Source organism: Ammospiza caudacuta, chromosome 5 (assembly GCF_027887145.1).
Source record: "Ammospiza caudacuta isolate bAmmCau1 chromosome 5, bAmmCau1.pri, whole genome shotgun sequence".
NCBI classification, from domain to species: Eukaryota; Metazoa; Chordata; class Aves; order Passeriformes; family Passerellidae; genus Ammospiza; species Ammospiza caudacuta.
Window position 1 is genome coordinate 54382525 of NC_080597.1, and position 14286 is coordinate 54396810.

Sequence of the window (14286 nt, forward strand, 5' to 3'; positions counted from 1 at the left end):
CAAGTGTTTATGGAGCTTCTTCTGGAAGGTACATCACCTCTGTCACAACTCTGGGCTGATGATCCCTTTCCCAAGGAAGGCTCAAAGCTCAGAGCCACTGCTTAAACAGAAGCCAAAGAAGATAATTCCTATATTTCCTTCACAGAATCCAATTCTGTTCTGCCTATTCATATTCAAAGAGTAATGGACATCAAATTTATCTTTTGTGTGGTCCACAGGATGAAGAGATTATAGAAACTGGCAAAAAAAGCTGCCAGTTAAAAAATCATCAACTTGAAAAGTATCCTATTCATGGCATAATGTTGCTACTGTGGTGTTGCTGTTGGAACACTAAAGAGAAATGAAGAGAAGGCTGATGAAGAGCAAGGTCTTTCACCAGAATTATGCCATCTCATGCTTCCACACAGGACTCTAAGCAGGTGGAGAAGAGTGATTTGGAATGAAGATGCAGGAGGAAACAAGAGCCACTTTTATTATCACTACAAAAAATATGGACTTGCCTTTCCAGTTCCATTGCTTGCCATTTGCTAACATTCACTTCCTTCAGATACAGCTTCTTGTACTTTTCCACTTCTGCCTGTATACATTGTTTTTGAAAAGTACTCTCTTGTTCAGTATCTTTTATCCTGTCCAATTCACATTCAAGATCTCTAATTCTGTCTTTTAGCTGGTTGGTCAGTGAGTCATAATTGGCTCTGCTCTGTTTTATGAACTCCTGGGAGGCTGCCTGTGCCTGAAAGAGACAGTGCACCTTCAACCACCAGAAAGAAAAAGAGAACTCTCCCCACCTGTCAGTTGCATGTACCCAAGTTCAAGGGCCCAGCCTGGCTCACAGAGGCAGCTGTGCCTTCTCACTACCATCAGCAGTTAAGGCAGAACCCTGGGGCTAATACCCTAAGTCTTTTCACTCAGGATGAAGCCCAAATTAGTACTACTGTTCAAATCTCCTAATGAAAGGGCACGATCTCTGTAGGACAGGGCATAGAGAACACTCAAAGGCCACTTGCTATGAAAGACAGATAGGACCTCAGCTGCTTTCTGAGGAGCCTCTATTCAGCAGAATGCAGGAACTGAGCTCCCCTTGGCTCTCTGGGAAAACCACACTACAAAATTTCCCCATAGAAATAAGTAACTAGTCTCAGGATTCATCAGTAGGGAAATGTATGAGCAGCTTACAGAGGTAGTGGCTTGCAGGTCTCTCTGCAGGGCTTCAATTTTGTGGCTTTGTTGCTGGACAGTGGTTTCCAAACTGGTATTTTCAAATCCAAGGCTTAAAAGAAATATAATTCTTACTATAAAAATCTGCCACAGTACCAATTCGAAAAGAACAGAGTAAAATATTGAAAATCAAGTACATCATTCAAAACCATAATGATTTCCTCTGATGCAACAAGGGCTCTATTCTGTGGTTTCCACCCAACTTCTGCCATCACCAGACACTTTGTCCCACTGTGTTGTTCTCTTACCATTGCACGTGTTCTTCAAGTTGTTTCACAGTCTCCAAATATGCTGACAACTGGTCCTGCAGCTCCAGGACAGAAGCTGTTGTTTCTCTTTCTTTCTCATCTGAGGCAGCCATCTGGTTCTGAACAAAAGACTCAGAATTTTGGTATTTTTCTTCCATCTCCCGCAGCTGTAAAATGACAGAAAGAGTCCACAGTCTTCAGTGAGCTTTTATACGGGGCAGTCAGCTGCTGCAGATATCTGCCCATGCCCACTGCCCAAAGAACTGTAATCATCTCAAGTACCTTCAAACCTTCTATAGCAAATGAACACAAGCTGTGTTACTTCCTAATCTTCTACAGAAGCCTCTCCCATCCCTTCACAGATTTCCTAGAGCACAGCTCTAAGCACTGACACTGCTGCTCTGACCCTTTTGGGGACCTGTGCTGATGCTCTTTGTATTCACTTTATTTGCTACTGCAGGAAAGCATAAACTGAAATGCTTTTAGTCATAAAGAAGGAAGGAGTCTTGCAAGTGTCAGAGGAAAACTGCTCCAGTGGACCTACTCTGGAGCATAGCATGGCACCAGGGAGAGTTTTCTGAAGTGGCAGAGACCTCAAATGCAGCACTGAGAGAGGTGCCCAGCTCCCACTGAGCGGGAAGCAGTGGATTCCTGAGGAATGGCAGCTCTGCCTCTGTGTGGTAGGGCCGGGAGGGATGGCAGCAGTTCTATCCTGGTGAGCACCATGTCAGCAAAGGCTCCAGGTGAACTAAGCCATAGGCCTGCTCTGGAGTTGGGAATCATGCCAAGGTGCTTGGGGAGTCTTCTTAAACAAGGAAGACCTCGAATGTAGAGCAAAGAGAGGAATCCCACTGTCGCAGATATCTTTTATGAAAAATCCTTTCCTTAGGATTTTTCCTCCTGAGAAGCTAAGAGGCCTCAGGAAAAAAATGTAAACATTGATTATCTGCTGCTTTGCAATGCAATAGGTGAATCTTTGATTGGCCCATGTTGGATGTTTGTAATTAATAGCTAATCGCAGCCCAGCTGGCTTGGATACAGAGCCGAGCCACAAACCTTTGTTATCATTTTTTGCTATTCTATTCTTAGCTAGCCTTCTGATAAAATCCTTTATTCTATACTTTTAGTGTAGTTTTAATGAAATATATATCAGAGAATAATTAATCAAGCCTTCTGAAACATGGGGTCAGATCCTCATCTCTTCCCTCATCCAAGAACCCCAGTGAACACCATCACAACCCACACCCCTGAGTGAGGAGTGTGGAAACCATGAGGAGAGGCAGCTCTACCTCTCCATGGTTAGAGGAGGAGGCAGGAGGGACAAAGGCACATCAAAGCTCAATGTAACCACCACTTCCTAGGTCTCTCTCCTTCCCCCGGGAATACTGTCTTGCTCTTTTTCAAGATGTATTGGAAGAGAGAGGCATGCACAGCTTGATTCTAAAGGCACAGGCTTTCCCTAACTCTGCTCAAACCCTAGACAACTCCTTATGCAAGTACAGGCTGCCCTTCTCCAAGTCAGCCGCAAGGCTCTGACGGTAACTGACAGTGAAGCTTTGGATGTAGATTGCTCTAGAACTGCACTAGCAACCTTGTGCCAATGAAAGTGCAGGTGTGAAACGGAGTCCTCAGGAAATGGTGTTCAACAAGCATGAAGTTTTTGCTGAGCATATTATGGGTGCTTTTACTTCTTCAGTTGCAGAATTACACCTGTCTTCAGAGTGAATTCAATTAAGAAATGCTGCTGGCCACCAGTAGGTAGCCAAAAAACACTAATGAACTCTCACTTCTCTTTTTCCAGCCAAGCAGCCCAATGCTGCAGGGCAAAACAGAGAAAACTTCACTGCTTCTATTCAAGAAGAATAGAACTGCCACTCAAAGGCCACTTGCTATGAATGTCAGGTCCTCAGCTGGCTTCTGAGAAGCTTGCATTCAGGAGAATAAGAACACAGAGCTTCCCTCAGCTCTTCAAGAGTAGTCCACAATACAATTTCCCCATGGAAATAGGTAACCAGGTTCAGGAGTCTCCAAGAGAGAAATTTATGAGCAGCTTACTGAGGCAGAAGCTTGCAGGTCTCTCTGCAGGGCTTCAATCCTGTCGTTTTGTTGCTGGACAGTGGCTTCCAACTTGGTATTTTGAATTTCAAGGCTTTAAAATAAAGAGAGGTCTTACTGCCAGAAAAAGCACCAGTACAAGCATCAGTCCCAGCATGAAGTAACAGAACTGAAAAGGGCCCTTTACAATCAGAGAATCTATTCTGTGGTTTCTGCTCAGCCCCTGCAAGCAACACACACCTCACCCCACTGTATTGTTCCCTTACCATTGCACATGTTCTGTCAGTCCTTTCACAGTAGTCTGGTTCTCCAAATATGCCAAGAGCTGGTCCTGCAGTGCCTGGACAGCAGACAGCTCTTCTCTATCCTCCTCATCTGAGGTAGCCATCAGGTTCTGAACAAAAGACTCAGAATTTTGATATTTTTCTTCCATCTCCCGCAGCTGTAAAATGACAGAAAGAGTCCACAGTCTTCAGTGAGCTTTTATACAGGGCAGTCAGCTGCTGCCCAAGGACTCACCTGCTGCAGATATCTGCCCATGCCCACTGCCCATAGAATTGTAATCATCTCAAGTACCTTCAAACCTTCTACTAGCAAATGAACACAAGCTGTGTTACTTCCTAATCTTCTACAGCAGCCTCTTCCATCCCTTCACAGATTTCCCAGAGCACAGCTCTAAGCACTGACACTGCTGCTCTGACCCTTTTGGGGACCTGTGCTGATGCTCTTTGTATTCACTTTATTTGCTACTGCAGGAAAGCATAAACTGAAATGCTTTTAGTCATAAAGAAGGAAGGAGTCTTGCAAGTGTCAGATGAAAACTGCTCCAGTGGACCTACTCTGGAGCATAGCATTGTGCCATGGGAGCAGAGGGAGTTTTCTGAAGTGGCAGAGACCTCAAATGCAGCACTGAGAGAGGTGCCCAGCTCCCACTGAGCGGGAAGCAGTGGATTCCTGAGGAATGGCAGCTCTGCCTCTGTGTGGTAGGGCCGGGAGGGATGGCAGCAGTTCTATCCTGGTGAGCACCATTTCAGCAAAGGCTCCAGGTGAACTAAGCCATAGGCCTGCTCTGGAGTTGGGAATCATGCCAGGGTGCTTGGAGAGTGTTCTTAAACAAGGAAGACCTCGAATGTAAAGCAGAGAGAGGAATCCCATGCCTCTGAGTGAGGAGTGTGGAAACCATGAGGAGAGGCAGCTCTACCTCTCCATGGTTAGAGGAGGAGGCAGGAGGGACAAAGGCACATCAAAGCTCAATGTAACCACCACTTCCTAGGTCTCTCTCCTTCCCCCGGGAATACCGTCTTGCTCTTTTTCAAGATGTATTGGAAGAGAGAGGCATGCACAGCTTGATTCTAAAGGCACAGGCTTTCCCTAACTCTGCTCAAACCCTAGACAACTCCTTATGCAAGTACAGGCTGCCCTTCTCCAAGTCAGCCTCAAGGCTCTGACGGTAACTGACAGTGAAGCTTTGGATGTAGATTGCTCTAGAATTGCATTGGCAACCTTCTTCTGTAGGTGTGAAACGGAGTCCTCAGGAAATGGTGTTCAACAAGCATGAAGTTTTTGCTGAGCATATTATGGGTGCTTTTACTTCTTCAGTTGCAGAATTACACCTGTCTTCAGAGTGAATTCAATTAAGAAATGCTGCTGGCCACCAGTAGGTAGCCAAAAAACACTAATGAACTCTCACTTCTCTTTTTCCAGCCAAGCAGCCCAATGCTGCAGGGCAAAACAGAGAAAACTTCACTGCTTCTATTCAAGAAGAATAGAACTGCCACTCAAAGGCCACTTGCTATGAATGTCAGGTCCTCAGCTGGCTTCTGAGAAGCTTGCATTCAGGAGAATAAGAACACAGAGCTTCCCTCAGCTCTTCAAGAGTAGTCCACAATACAATTTCCCCATGGAAATAGGTAACCAGGTTCAGGAGTCTCCAAGAGAGAAATTTATGAGCAGCTTACTGAGGCAGAAGCTTGCAGGTCTCTCTGCAGGGCTTCAATCCTGTCGTTTTGTTGCTGGACAGTGGCTTCCAACTTGGTATTTTGAATTTCAAGGCTTTAGGAGAAATAGAGGTCTTATTGAAGAAAATTCTACAAGGAGTGATCCAATTCTAGATAAACAGTGTGCAGTAACAGAATCAGAAACAAGAATGTATTTCAAAATGAGAGATTGTGTGCTGTGGAAGCCCCTGTCCCAGCCCCTGCAAGCAACACACACCTCACCCCACTGTATTGTTCCCTTACCATTGCACATGTTCTGTCAGTCCTTTCACAGTAGTCTGGTTCTCCAAATATGCCAAGAGCTGGTCCTGCAGCGCCTGGACAGCAGACAGCTCTTCTCTATCCTTCTCATCCAATGCAATCTTCAAGTCACGAACACAATGCTTAGACTTAAGATAGTTTTCTTCCATCTCCTGCAGCTGTAAAATGACAGAGTCCACATTCGTCAGTGAGCTTTTATACAGGGCAGTCAGCTGCTGCCCAAGGACTCACCTGCTGCAGATATCTGCCCATGCCCACTGCCCAAAGAACTGTAATCATCTCAAGTACCTTCAAACCTTCTATAGCAAATGAACACAAGCTGTGTTACTTCCTAATCTTCTACAGAAGCCTCTCCCATCCCTCCACAGATTTCCCAGAGCACAGCTCTAAGCACTGACACTGCTGCTCTGACCCTTTTGGGGACCTGTGCTGATGCTCTTTGTATTCACTTTATTTGCTACTGCAGGAAAGCATAAACTGAAATGCTTTTAGTCATAAAGAAGGAAGGAGTCTTGCAAGTGTCAGAGGAAAACTGCTCCAGTGGACCTATTCTGGAGCATAGCATGGCACCAGGGAGAGTTTTCTGAAGTGGCAGAGACCTCAAATGCAGCACTGAGAGAGGTGCCCAGCTCCCACTGAGCGGGAAGCAGTGGATTCCTGAGGAATGGCAGCTCTGCCTCTGTGTGGTAGGGCCGGGAGGGATGGCAGCAGTTCTATCCTGGTGAGCACCATGTCAGCAAAGGCCCCAGGTGAACTAAGCCATAGGCCTGCTCTGGAGTTGGGAATCATGCCAGGTTGCTTGGGGAGTGTTCTTAAACAAGGAAGACCTCGAATGTAAAGCAGAGAGAGGAATCCCATGCCCCTGACTGGGAAGTGGTGAAACTCTGAAGAGAGGCAGCTCTACCTCAGCATGGTGGGGCGCAAAGGCAGAAGGGACTGAGGAAGATCAAAGCCCAATGTAACCACTACTTGCTTAGGTCTCTTTTCTTCTGGTCCACAGGATACTCTTTTGTTCTTTTTCGTGATGGACAGGAAAGCTTCAAGCACCCCATGTTTTATTCCTGTAGGAACAGGCTTTCCATACCTCTGCTTCAACCCTCTCCAACTCCTCCTGCAAGCGCAGATTGTCTTCATCCTCATCAGCCTCATGTCTTGTAGTAACAGCAAGAGCAGCCCTAAAGCATCCAAAATTTGATAGGAAAGGTCCAATTTGGCATCTTTTTTCCCTGCCTGCTCCCAAGTCTACTCCTTCCCCTTTCCTACAAGAACAGTGAAAGGACAGCCAAGTACATGGAAGTCTAGAGAATTCAGCTTAGAAGGAACCTCAGGATGACTCCAGTCCTACTGCCTCTGCAGTGCAGCCTCGACTATGGGGTAAGGCCATGCTGTTTAATGGTCCTTCAACTACTCTTTAAAATCCCCCTGGATGCAGCTGCATGAACTCCTGGAGCAAGCTGTTCAACTGCCTGACCATCTACACAGCAAGATGTTTTCTCTTCATGTGTGGCTGGAATCCATCAACTGTGGTTGGAACCCATCAGTTCCCCTTGGACAAGTTTCTTCTCTTTTTCCCAATGCTCCCATTCATAGCACTTAGTTCCTTTGCTTAAAACCCTCTCTACTGCAGAGCAACCTTGCTGCTGATCTAATGGCAAGTTTCCCAGTGAGTTGGGCTCTGTGTGAGGAGAGTGCACCACAGACAACACGTTCTGGCAGTCCTCAGCAGACAAAATACAAGACAACCGAGGGTCTAAGAGCAGCTAAGAGCAGATCTGCATTTACCAGTCACACTGGAAGAGCCTCAGGGCACAAGAGAATGGGTGAGGTCTAAGCAGCTGTGAATCAGCCCTGCAGAGACAGCGGCAAAGCCGGCAGCATGCACTTCCAACAGTGCTCCAGCTAACCAGGCCGCTCCAAGCCGTGAAAAACCCTAGAGTTCACTCTTCAGCTGACAGGACAAATCTCGCTTTTCAAGCCATTCGCTTGAACGCCATCCCACACAGGCCTTAAGGGCGAGGGCTTCCATGTGGCATCGAAAGCTGCAGAGGGGTGCTGATCACACCATGCTGATATTCTCGTTCTGCCTTTTTCTGAGGAGAAGGCTGCTGAGGACTAGTGGAGCTTGGCTCACAAAATGCCGCGGCAGCGCCTGCCAGAAGCAGCCAAGGTGTCCCATCAGTGGCCCACAAACTGACCGCCTCAGCTGCACTCGCGGCTCCATGCCGACTCTCTTGAACCCCCAGCGCCACGGCCTCAGCCATGCCCGGTCGCGGCGGGCGGCCGTGCGGTGCAGCCGGCCCTGGACCTTGTCCCTGCGCTCGGAGGCACCGGCGGCGGCACAGGGCTGCCCAGACGGGCTGCTGGATGGCCACTGCCGCCGCCTACTGCCGAACAGCCACCCGACTCTCTTCTGCGGGGCGTGCGACGACATGGCCCTGCTGGGGGCGATCAGCAGCTGGAAGCACCCGGGGGGCTGATTGGCCCCGGGTGTGGATGGGCGATGAAGGACAGGGAAGCGAAAAGGACCAGAACAGGCGCTCGGCACAAGGCAAACAAGGTCGCCCCGCGCAGTGGCGGCGGTCTGGATCCCCCGAGAGGGCGGCAGGGACGGGCAGTGCTGCGGATCCCCAGCGGTTTAGGCAGCTCCGACCGCCCGCTCCGGGCACCCACAGAACCTGCGGCGCCACAACGGCCGGCGGCACGCGCGGGGAGGCACCCGGGGCGTCACAGAGGCCGGGCCGCTCCGGCCGGGCCGGGGGCTGCGGCACGCGCTCGAGAACTCTCGCCTCATCCGCCCTGGAATCTGCCCTCAGTGCATGGCCGCGGTGCCGCTGGACTCACGGCCCCGAAATGAAGCTCAGGTGGGGTCGGATCCCAGTCCGAGCGGGCGGCGCCACCGGAGCTCTCAGGCATCTCGGAGGTGATCGCTCCGAGGCTGCAATGCCGGAGTTCCAGGACAATTCCCCAACTCTGTCTTGTCCCTCTTGAAGAGCAGACAGAACCTTTATCCCCCTACACCATGGTAACTGCTGGCACTTGCTGCTATGCCAGCTGCTGTGGGGGCCTGAATATATGTATTGTTATGGAGAGAGTCCCTGTTAAGATCCATGTATTGTAAGATCTGTGTGGGTCCGAGTTGCTCCAAACGAGCTACAGCTGCAAAGTCCTTAATTGGGCAGCAGCTGTAGCTCGTGAAGGTAACTGGAATAAATAGGGGCGGGTTGAGAGCCCAGGAGGAGCCCCTGAGAAGACAGGAAGGACTGTGCTGTAGAGAATGGAGTAGAGCCCCAGCAGAGAGGCAGGAACAACGCTGCAGTGAAGATTACCACAAGCTGCCAACGCTGGTTTTGTGTTTTGCTGCTCCACCTGCCAAGTGACAGCCCGCGGCCTGCTCCAGACACGCTTGAAAACACATCCCTGTTGGTCCCAGTCACAAGAGAGTGTGAATGCCCAGAGGTTCTGCACTTGCTTTCTGGGCGACTTCAGTTTACTCTTTCTTGAGTCATTGTGCTTTGCATGGTGTTGTGAAGTCTTCTAAACTGAAGAAGTGTTGGAAAGGTGATTTCGATGTGAAGAAGGTTAGTAGATGCAAAAAGGGGATGAATGGACTTTGTCTGTAGCACTGTGCCAGAATAAATGAAACTTGCCAGTAATATGGTCCTTTGTTGCAGACTTGCCAGGATGTATAGCACAAGTTCTTGCTGCCCTATTAACCTGTGACCCTTGCAGTCATTCAGCTCTCAGGGACATGTCAGTTTTTATTCACAAAGATGCAGTGACGGTAAGAGTCACTTCCCAGTCTAGTGTTAAAAGGAGATGATGCTGTGTAGATGAGGGAAGTATGCTGGGGGATCTGTCCCCCAGTATGTTTGGAAAAGAAAACTTACACCACTATCAGTGTGATAATTAGTGTTTGGTCCCAGTGCTTTCTCAAGTGACTCCCGCAGTGTTGCCTGTCCCCAGGCCTAGTGTAGGTGAGATAACTTTGTAATGTTTAAGTCTCTGTTCATATCGTGTGGCATGTCCCATAATCACTCCAACAAGACTTCTGGAGTAAATCCTTTCAAATGGCTCAGGAATTTCCTATGTTCCCTCCTCTTTCACTATTCTCCCAACTTCATAGTCTCTTGCAGCCAGAGTTCTGAACTCTATTGTGTTCTGTCTTTAAAGCTTCCCTGAACAGCCTTTGGGGCTTCAGCTGCAACTTTGTTATTGTATTTGTTGTTGTTAGCTAGCTTTAAAACACAGCTTGATGGAATGGGAGGTGAAGTATAAGACAGTGTTGGGATACAATACAGCTTTTCGAAAGGAACAGTATATACTCGAGCAGGGCTTTTGTGCTGCCCTGTTGCCTTCCTACCTCTGTTTCCCTATGTCGGAGAATACTCCTCTAATTAGTTGTGCTCTCAGAAACGCGTTACTGCTTTTCATGGGCACTTTATGCCATCTAGTGGCAGCCCGTATGTCTTCGTGTACTGTTTGCCTCACAATTTTACTTTTTGGGCACGATACAACTTTTTTGTGTGACTCCTCCATCAAGCAGCAAGGTGCAACCCTCCATCCATGCTACTGACTGTACTGCTGTGGTGAAGGGTCAGCAGACTCGATGGAATGGTCAGATTGGGTGAAGGATCCAGTGTCAAGTAAAACCACAGGAGTGCTCAAAATCAGTGCTTTTCTGAAGCTTAATGGACTTGTGAGTTAATGAACCAAATACTCATTATGTGATTGTATGGAAGCCTGGTTGCTGATTTATGGGTGTATCCTGGAAGCTAACAAGTCTTACAAAGAATGACTGAGGGAACTGGGGTTGTTTAGTGTAGAGAAAAGGAAACAGCAGGGAGACCTTATCACTCTCCAGGAGGATCTGAAAAGGAAATTGTAGCCAGGTGGGGCTCAGTTTCTTATCCCAGGTAACAAGTCATAGGACAAAAGGAAATGCTTCAGGATGTACCGGGGAGGTTTATGCTGGATAATAAGAAAAAAATTCTTCACAGAAGGGTTTGTCAAGCATTGGAAGAGGCTGCCTAGGGAAGTGGCTGAGTCACCATTCCTGGAACTATTTAAAAGATGTGCAGAAGGGGCACTCAGGGACATTGTTCAGTAGTGGACTTGTCAGGGCTGGCTTAACAATTGGACTTGACAACCTTAAGGATCTTTTTCAAGCTAAACAATCCTGCAAGTCTATGACTGTAGAGCCTCTAATATGAAAAGCTGTATTTTGATGGGAGTGTGTGTTTCCTGAGTGCCTCCCATAATCATTAGGTATGCTGTGTCTCTGAAATGCAGCAGTTGTGTAGGACATGTAGGCACTTAAAAACAGCTCCATAACAGTGATGCCAAGTTGCTTTAGAGGAATTTGCTTCACTGAAATACGGTTCTGCACACCTGTAGGGATTGTATGTGGTCATTTTCCTGAGCTTCCATCCACTTTTGAAATGGTATGAACTGGAACTAGGGTGTCTTTATTGATGACTTCTTCTAGCACCTGATATGAGGCTATTAAAATATGTGTCTTTTCACATCCAGAAATTAGAGACCTGCTATTGGTTTCTCCATATCTGAAACATGCTATAATCCCACCAGTTTGCAAGTGATAGGGATAATATCCATCCATATTACTGCTGAGGAACTGAGTCACTGGCATGGGTGGTACATGCAAAAAGTCCATAGCACATAAATTTGTGGTTCTTTGGGATAGTTGTTTCACACAGGAGTAGACATGGCATAAAGTGCATATATTTGTGGATTATTTTAGGCACGTTCTGATTTCCCCAGAAATAACTTTGGAGCATTCCAGATAAAAAAACAAGGGGCAATGCCTAGGAGCAATTTTGCAAAACCTTACTGAAATTGCCAAATAGTCTCCAGGAGGTTATAATGTCTCAAAAGTACTATGCAAGACCTCCCTTTGGTAAGCAGGCATTTTAGACAATGCACTTGGCTTTAAACCAAGCATTATTTCCCAAGATACAGAAACACTGTGCAGAATACAGTCCAGTCAAAAAGGAATATTCAAATCACAGCTCAAAGTTGCATTGCACTGGAGGAGGGAAACTAAGGTTTCTAATCTAAGGAAGTGGAGGGTTCTCATCTACATTCCATGATAGGGGAACTTTCTTAGCACAATAAGATTATGTTGTTGTAGCTAGATCTGCACCCATAGGCATGTGAGCTTGTTTAGCAGTATCTTCAGCCTTCACCAGGACAACATGAGGACAAGACTCTTATCCCACCATGTTTGCTGTGTGACTACAGAGCTGTTTCCTCACTCAACTCTAGTGGCTTGCTTCTCCTACGTGTGAGAAGAATTTGCTTTACCCCATGGAAACTTCACAGATGGCTACTCCCCAATTACTAAACTGTTTGCAGGTGTTTAGTTGATAAATGTTTGTTTTGCAAGCATATGTGGTGATTTAGGATGATCCTGCGCTGTGCTTTTGCCATCCACTCAGAACGAAAGAGGTTGCCCTGATTCCTTCATGGGCTTTCCCTTTTAAAGTGATTGTCTGCATTCCACCTGAAGCATTTTGAACAAATCCAGCCAAAACAACCCACAGGCTCAGGGTAGTAGCTTTACATATGGATATTGGTGGCTGTTTGCAAAGTTAACCTGCTTCCACCCAAACGTGGTAATTTGTTCCCCCATAATTCTGAGACAGTGCCACTAACCAACACCTCAAATCAGCTTTTCCAGTCTGGCTGAATGCAGGGGGGTGTGAATGGTCCAGCCCAAATGCTGCACAGTATAAAGGACTCATATGTTTTCCATGCATCTTCTTGGAATGAGCATTTTATTTATAAAAATCTATTATTCAAGACAAGAACTTGAGCTGAAGTTAAGGAAGGCTAGCAAATTAAAAAAGAATACCAATAACAGATATATTGAAGGTGTATTTTGTTATTGGGTTATTGACTGACTTTTTCATAATAAGTCAAAGACTTGATGTGCTGATACATAAGGAGCCCAACAAACATGGATGTTACAAATGTACTCACATAAATAGTCCCAGTAAATAAGCCTTTTTTTTTTTTTTTTTTTTTTTGATGGGAGGTGTGGAATGGCTAAGTAGTGTACCAATCTGGGGCAGAGCCCTTATCTCAAAGAAGCTAAGAAACTGTATCTGTAAGAATGATATAAAGAAGTGGCAAATTCCTCTCTTGAAGTGATATTTTTGATTAAAAGATAAGTAGCTAGAAATGGTGAAACAACTGTCCTTCTTCTGTGGTTAGTGCTCAGTTGGCTGTATTTGGTATTGTACAGTAACTGGACAATTACTCTGTTTTATTGGTGTGTATTTGGTATTGGATAGTATGCTGAATGCAGTTAGCTCTTTCTTAACACCTTTCTCCATATTTTCAGTTACTTAACCACTCCGTGTTTCTCACTTCATGTTTGAATGGCTATGTGGCTCACTATATCTGTACAGAGCTTGCTGCACAGGGCATTGAGTGTTCCACTGCTATTGCAGAGTTATAATAGTTTAGGTTTTACAAGTCTAACCTGTAACTAGAGGAAAAATGGACATTTATCATTTTATTGGCCTACCAGTGATTACTGGATGGACAACAATCTTTTCAGTAACTGGGGTAAGAGGTAAATAAACAACAAATACAAAGGTGTCTAATGAAATATAGTGCAGCATTTCCACAGATTGCAGGTTTTTGATTTGCCATTACGTTTTATTAAAATGTAATTAGAAGGCAGAAAAGAATAGAATCACCTATACAGTCTACAAGCTAGGAAGTGTAGATGAATTTATTTTTCAGTATCACATTTCTAAAAACACTGGCTTCTCTATTTTACACTTGAAATAATGTTGTGTTATTGAAAGATAGGGTATGAATTTTACATAAGCTAATGAAAGAATTACTTTTGATGATGAAAATATTAATTGTGTAAGAAAAACATTTTATAAATGTTGTGAAAGAACTGGGTACTGTTTTATCTCTGGGTACTGCTGTTAAGCCAGGTATATACTCTTATTTGGTTGGTTTCTATTAACAAGATATTTAAGTTAGGAATCACAAATCAGTCATTTTCTTCATATTTACAAAGACTGGAGCTTTCCTTGCATGTTGCTATAGATTTCAAATTACAGTGATGTATTGTATACACCTTGTACTCTTTGTGTCTTTATATACATAATAAATATGTATGCATGTAGTTGAGTAAGTATGTATATAAAATACAATTGATAGTCTGCTTAAAACTTGTAGCTAACTTTGGAATACAAACCTTGTTGTTTTCAGAGGAATTGTGGTGTTAGGCTACTTGGGAAAAATCTCCTTTGTTTTGTTTATACAGGATACAAGCAAACAAAAAAATCCCAACAAAAATGAAATTCAGTGTTGTGATAATTAATTCTAATTCATCAGGGATCAAATTCAGAAAAGGATATTTTTTTCCTTGTTCCAAGAGGGGATAAAGAAGGATAGAAAGAAGTATATTTTCTTATATAAAAGCTAAAGAGATATATTTGAAGCGCCTTGTTTGTCATATGTGT

General features: G+C 45.5%; 1 protein-coding gene across 1 annotated transcript; it reads right to left on the reverse strand.

Moving 5' to 3' along the window:
- Positions 1-305: 305 nt before the first annotated feature.
- On the reverse strand, positions 306-6031 carry LOC131558301 (ankyrin repeat domain-containing protein 26-like). The gene is made up of 9 exons (XM_058805952.1): positions 6011-6031; positions 5762-5937; positions 5480-5573; positions 3788-3963; positions 3522-3615; positions 1467-1633; positions 1177-1270; positions 501-733; positions 306-330 (listed from the first exon to the last, which is right to left on the reverse strand). Exons 1-9 carry the CDS (start codon positions 6029-6031, stop codon positions 306-308), a joined length of 1080 nt encoding a protein of 359 aa, XP_058661935.1.
- Between the last annotated feature and the right edge of the window lie 8255 nt (positions 6032-14286).

Bases quoted from the DNA above. Each gene is read 5' to 3' on its own strand.
- LOC131558301 (XM_058805952.1), bottom strand. From the start codon at position 6,031: ATGGGCAGATATCTGCAGCAG. The intron at 5,938-6,010 runs GTGAGTCCTTGG...GTCATTTTACAG, and splicing joins TGGGCAGATATCTGCAGCAG to CTGCAGGAGATGGAAGAAAA. The intron at 1,271-1,466 runs GTAAGAGAACAA...ATTTCTTTTAAG, and splicing joins CTTGAAGAACACGTGCAATG to CCTTGGATTTGAAAATACCA.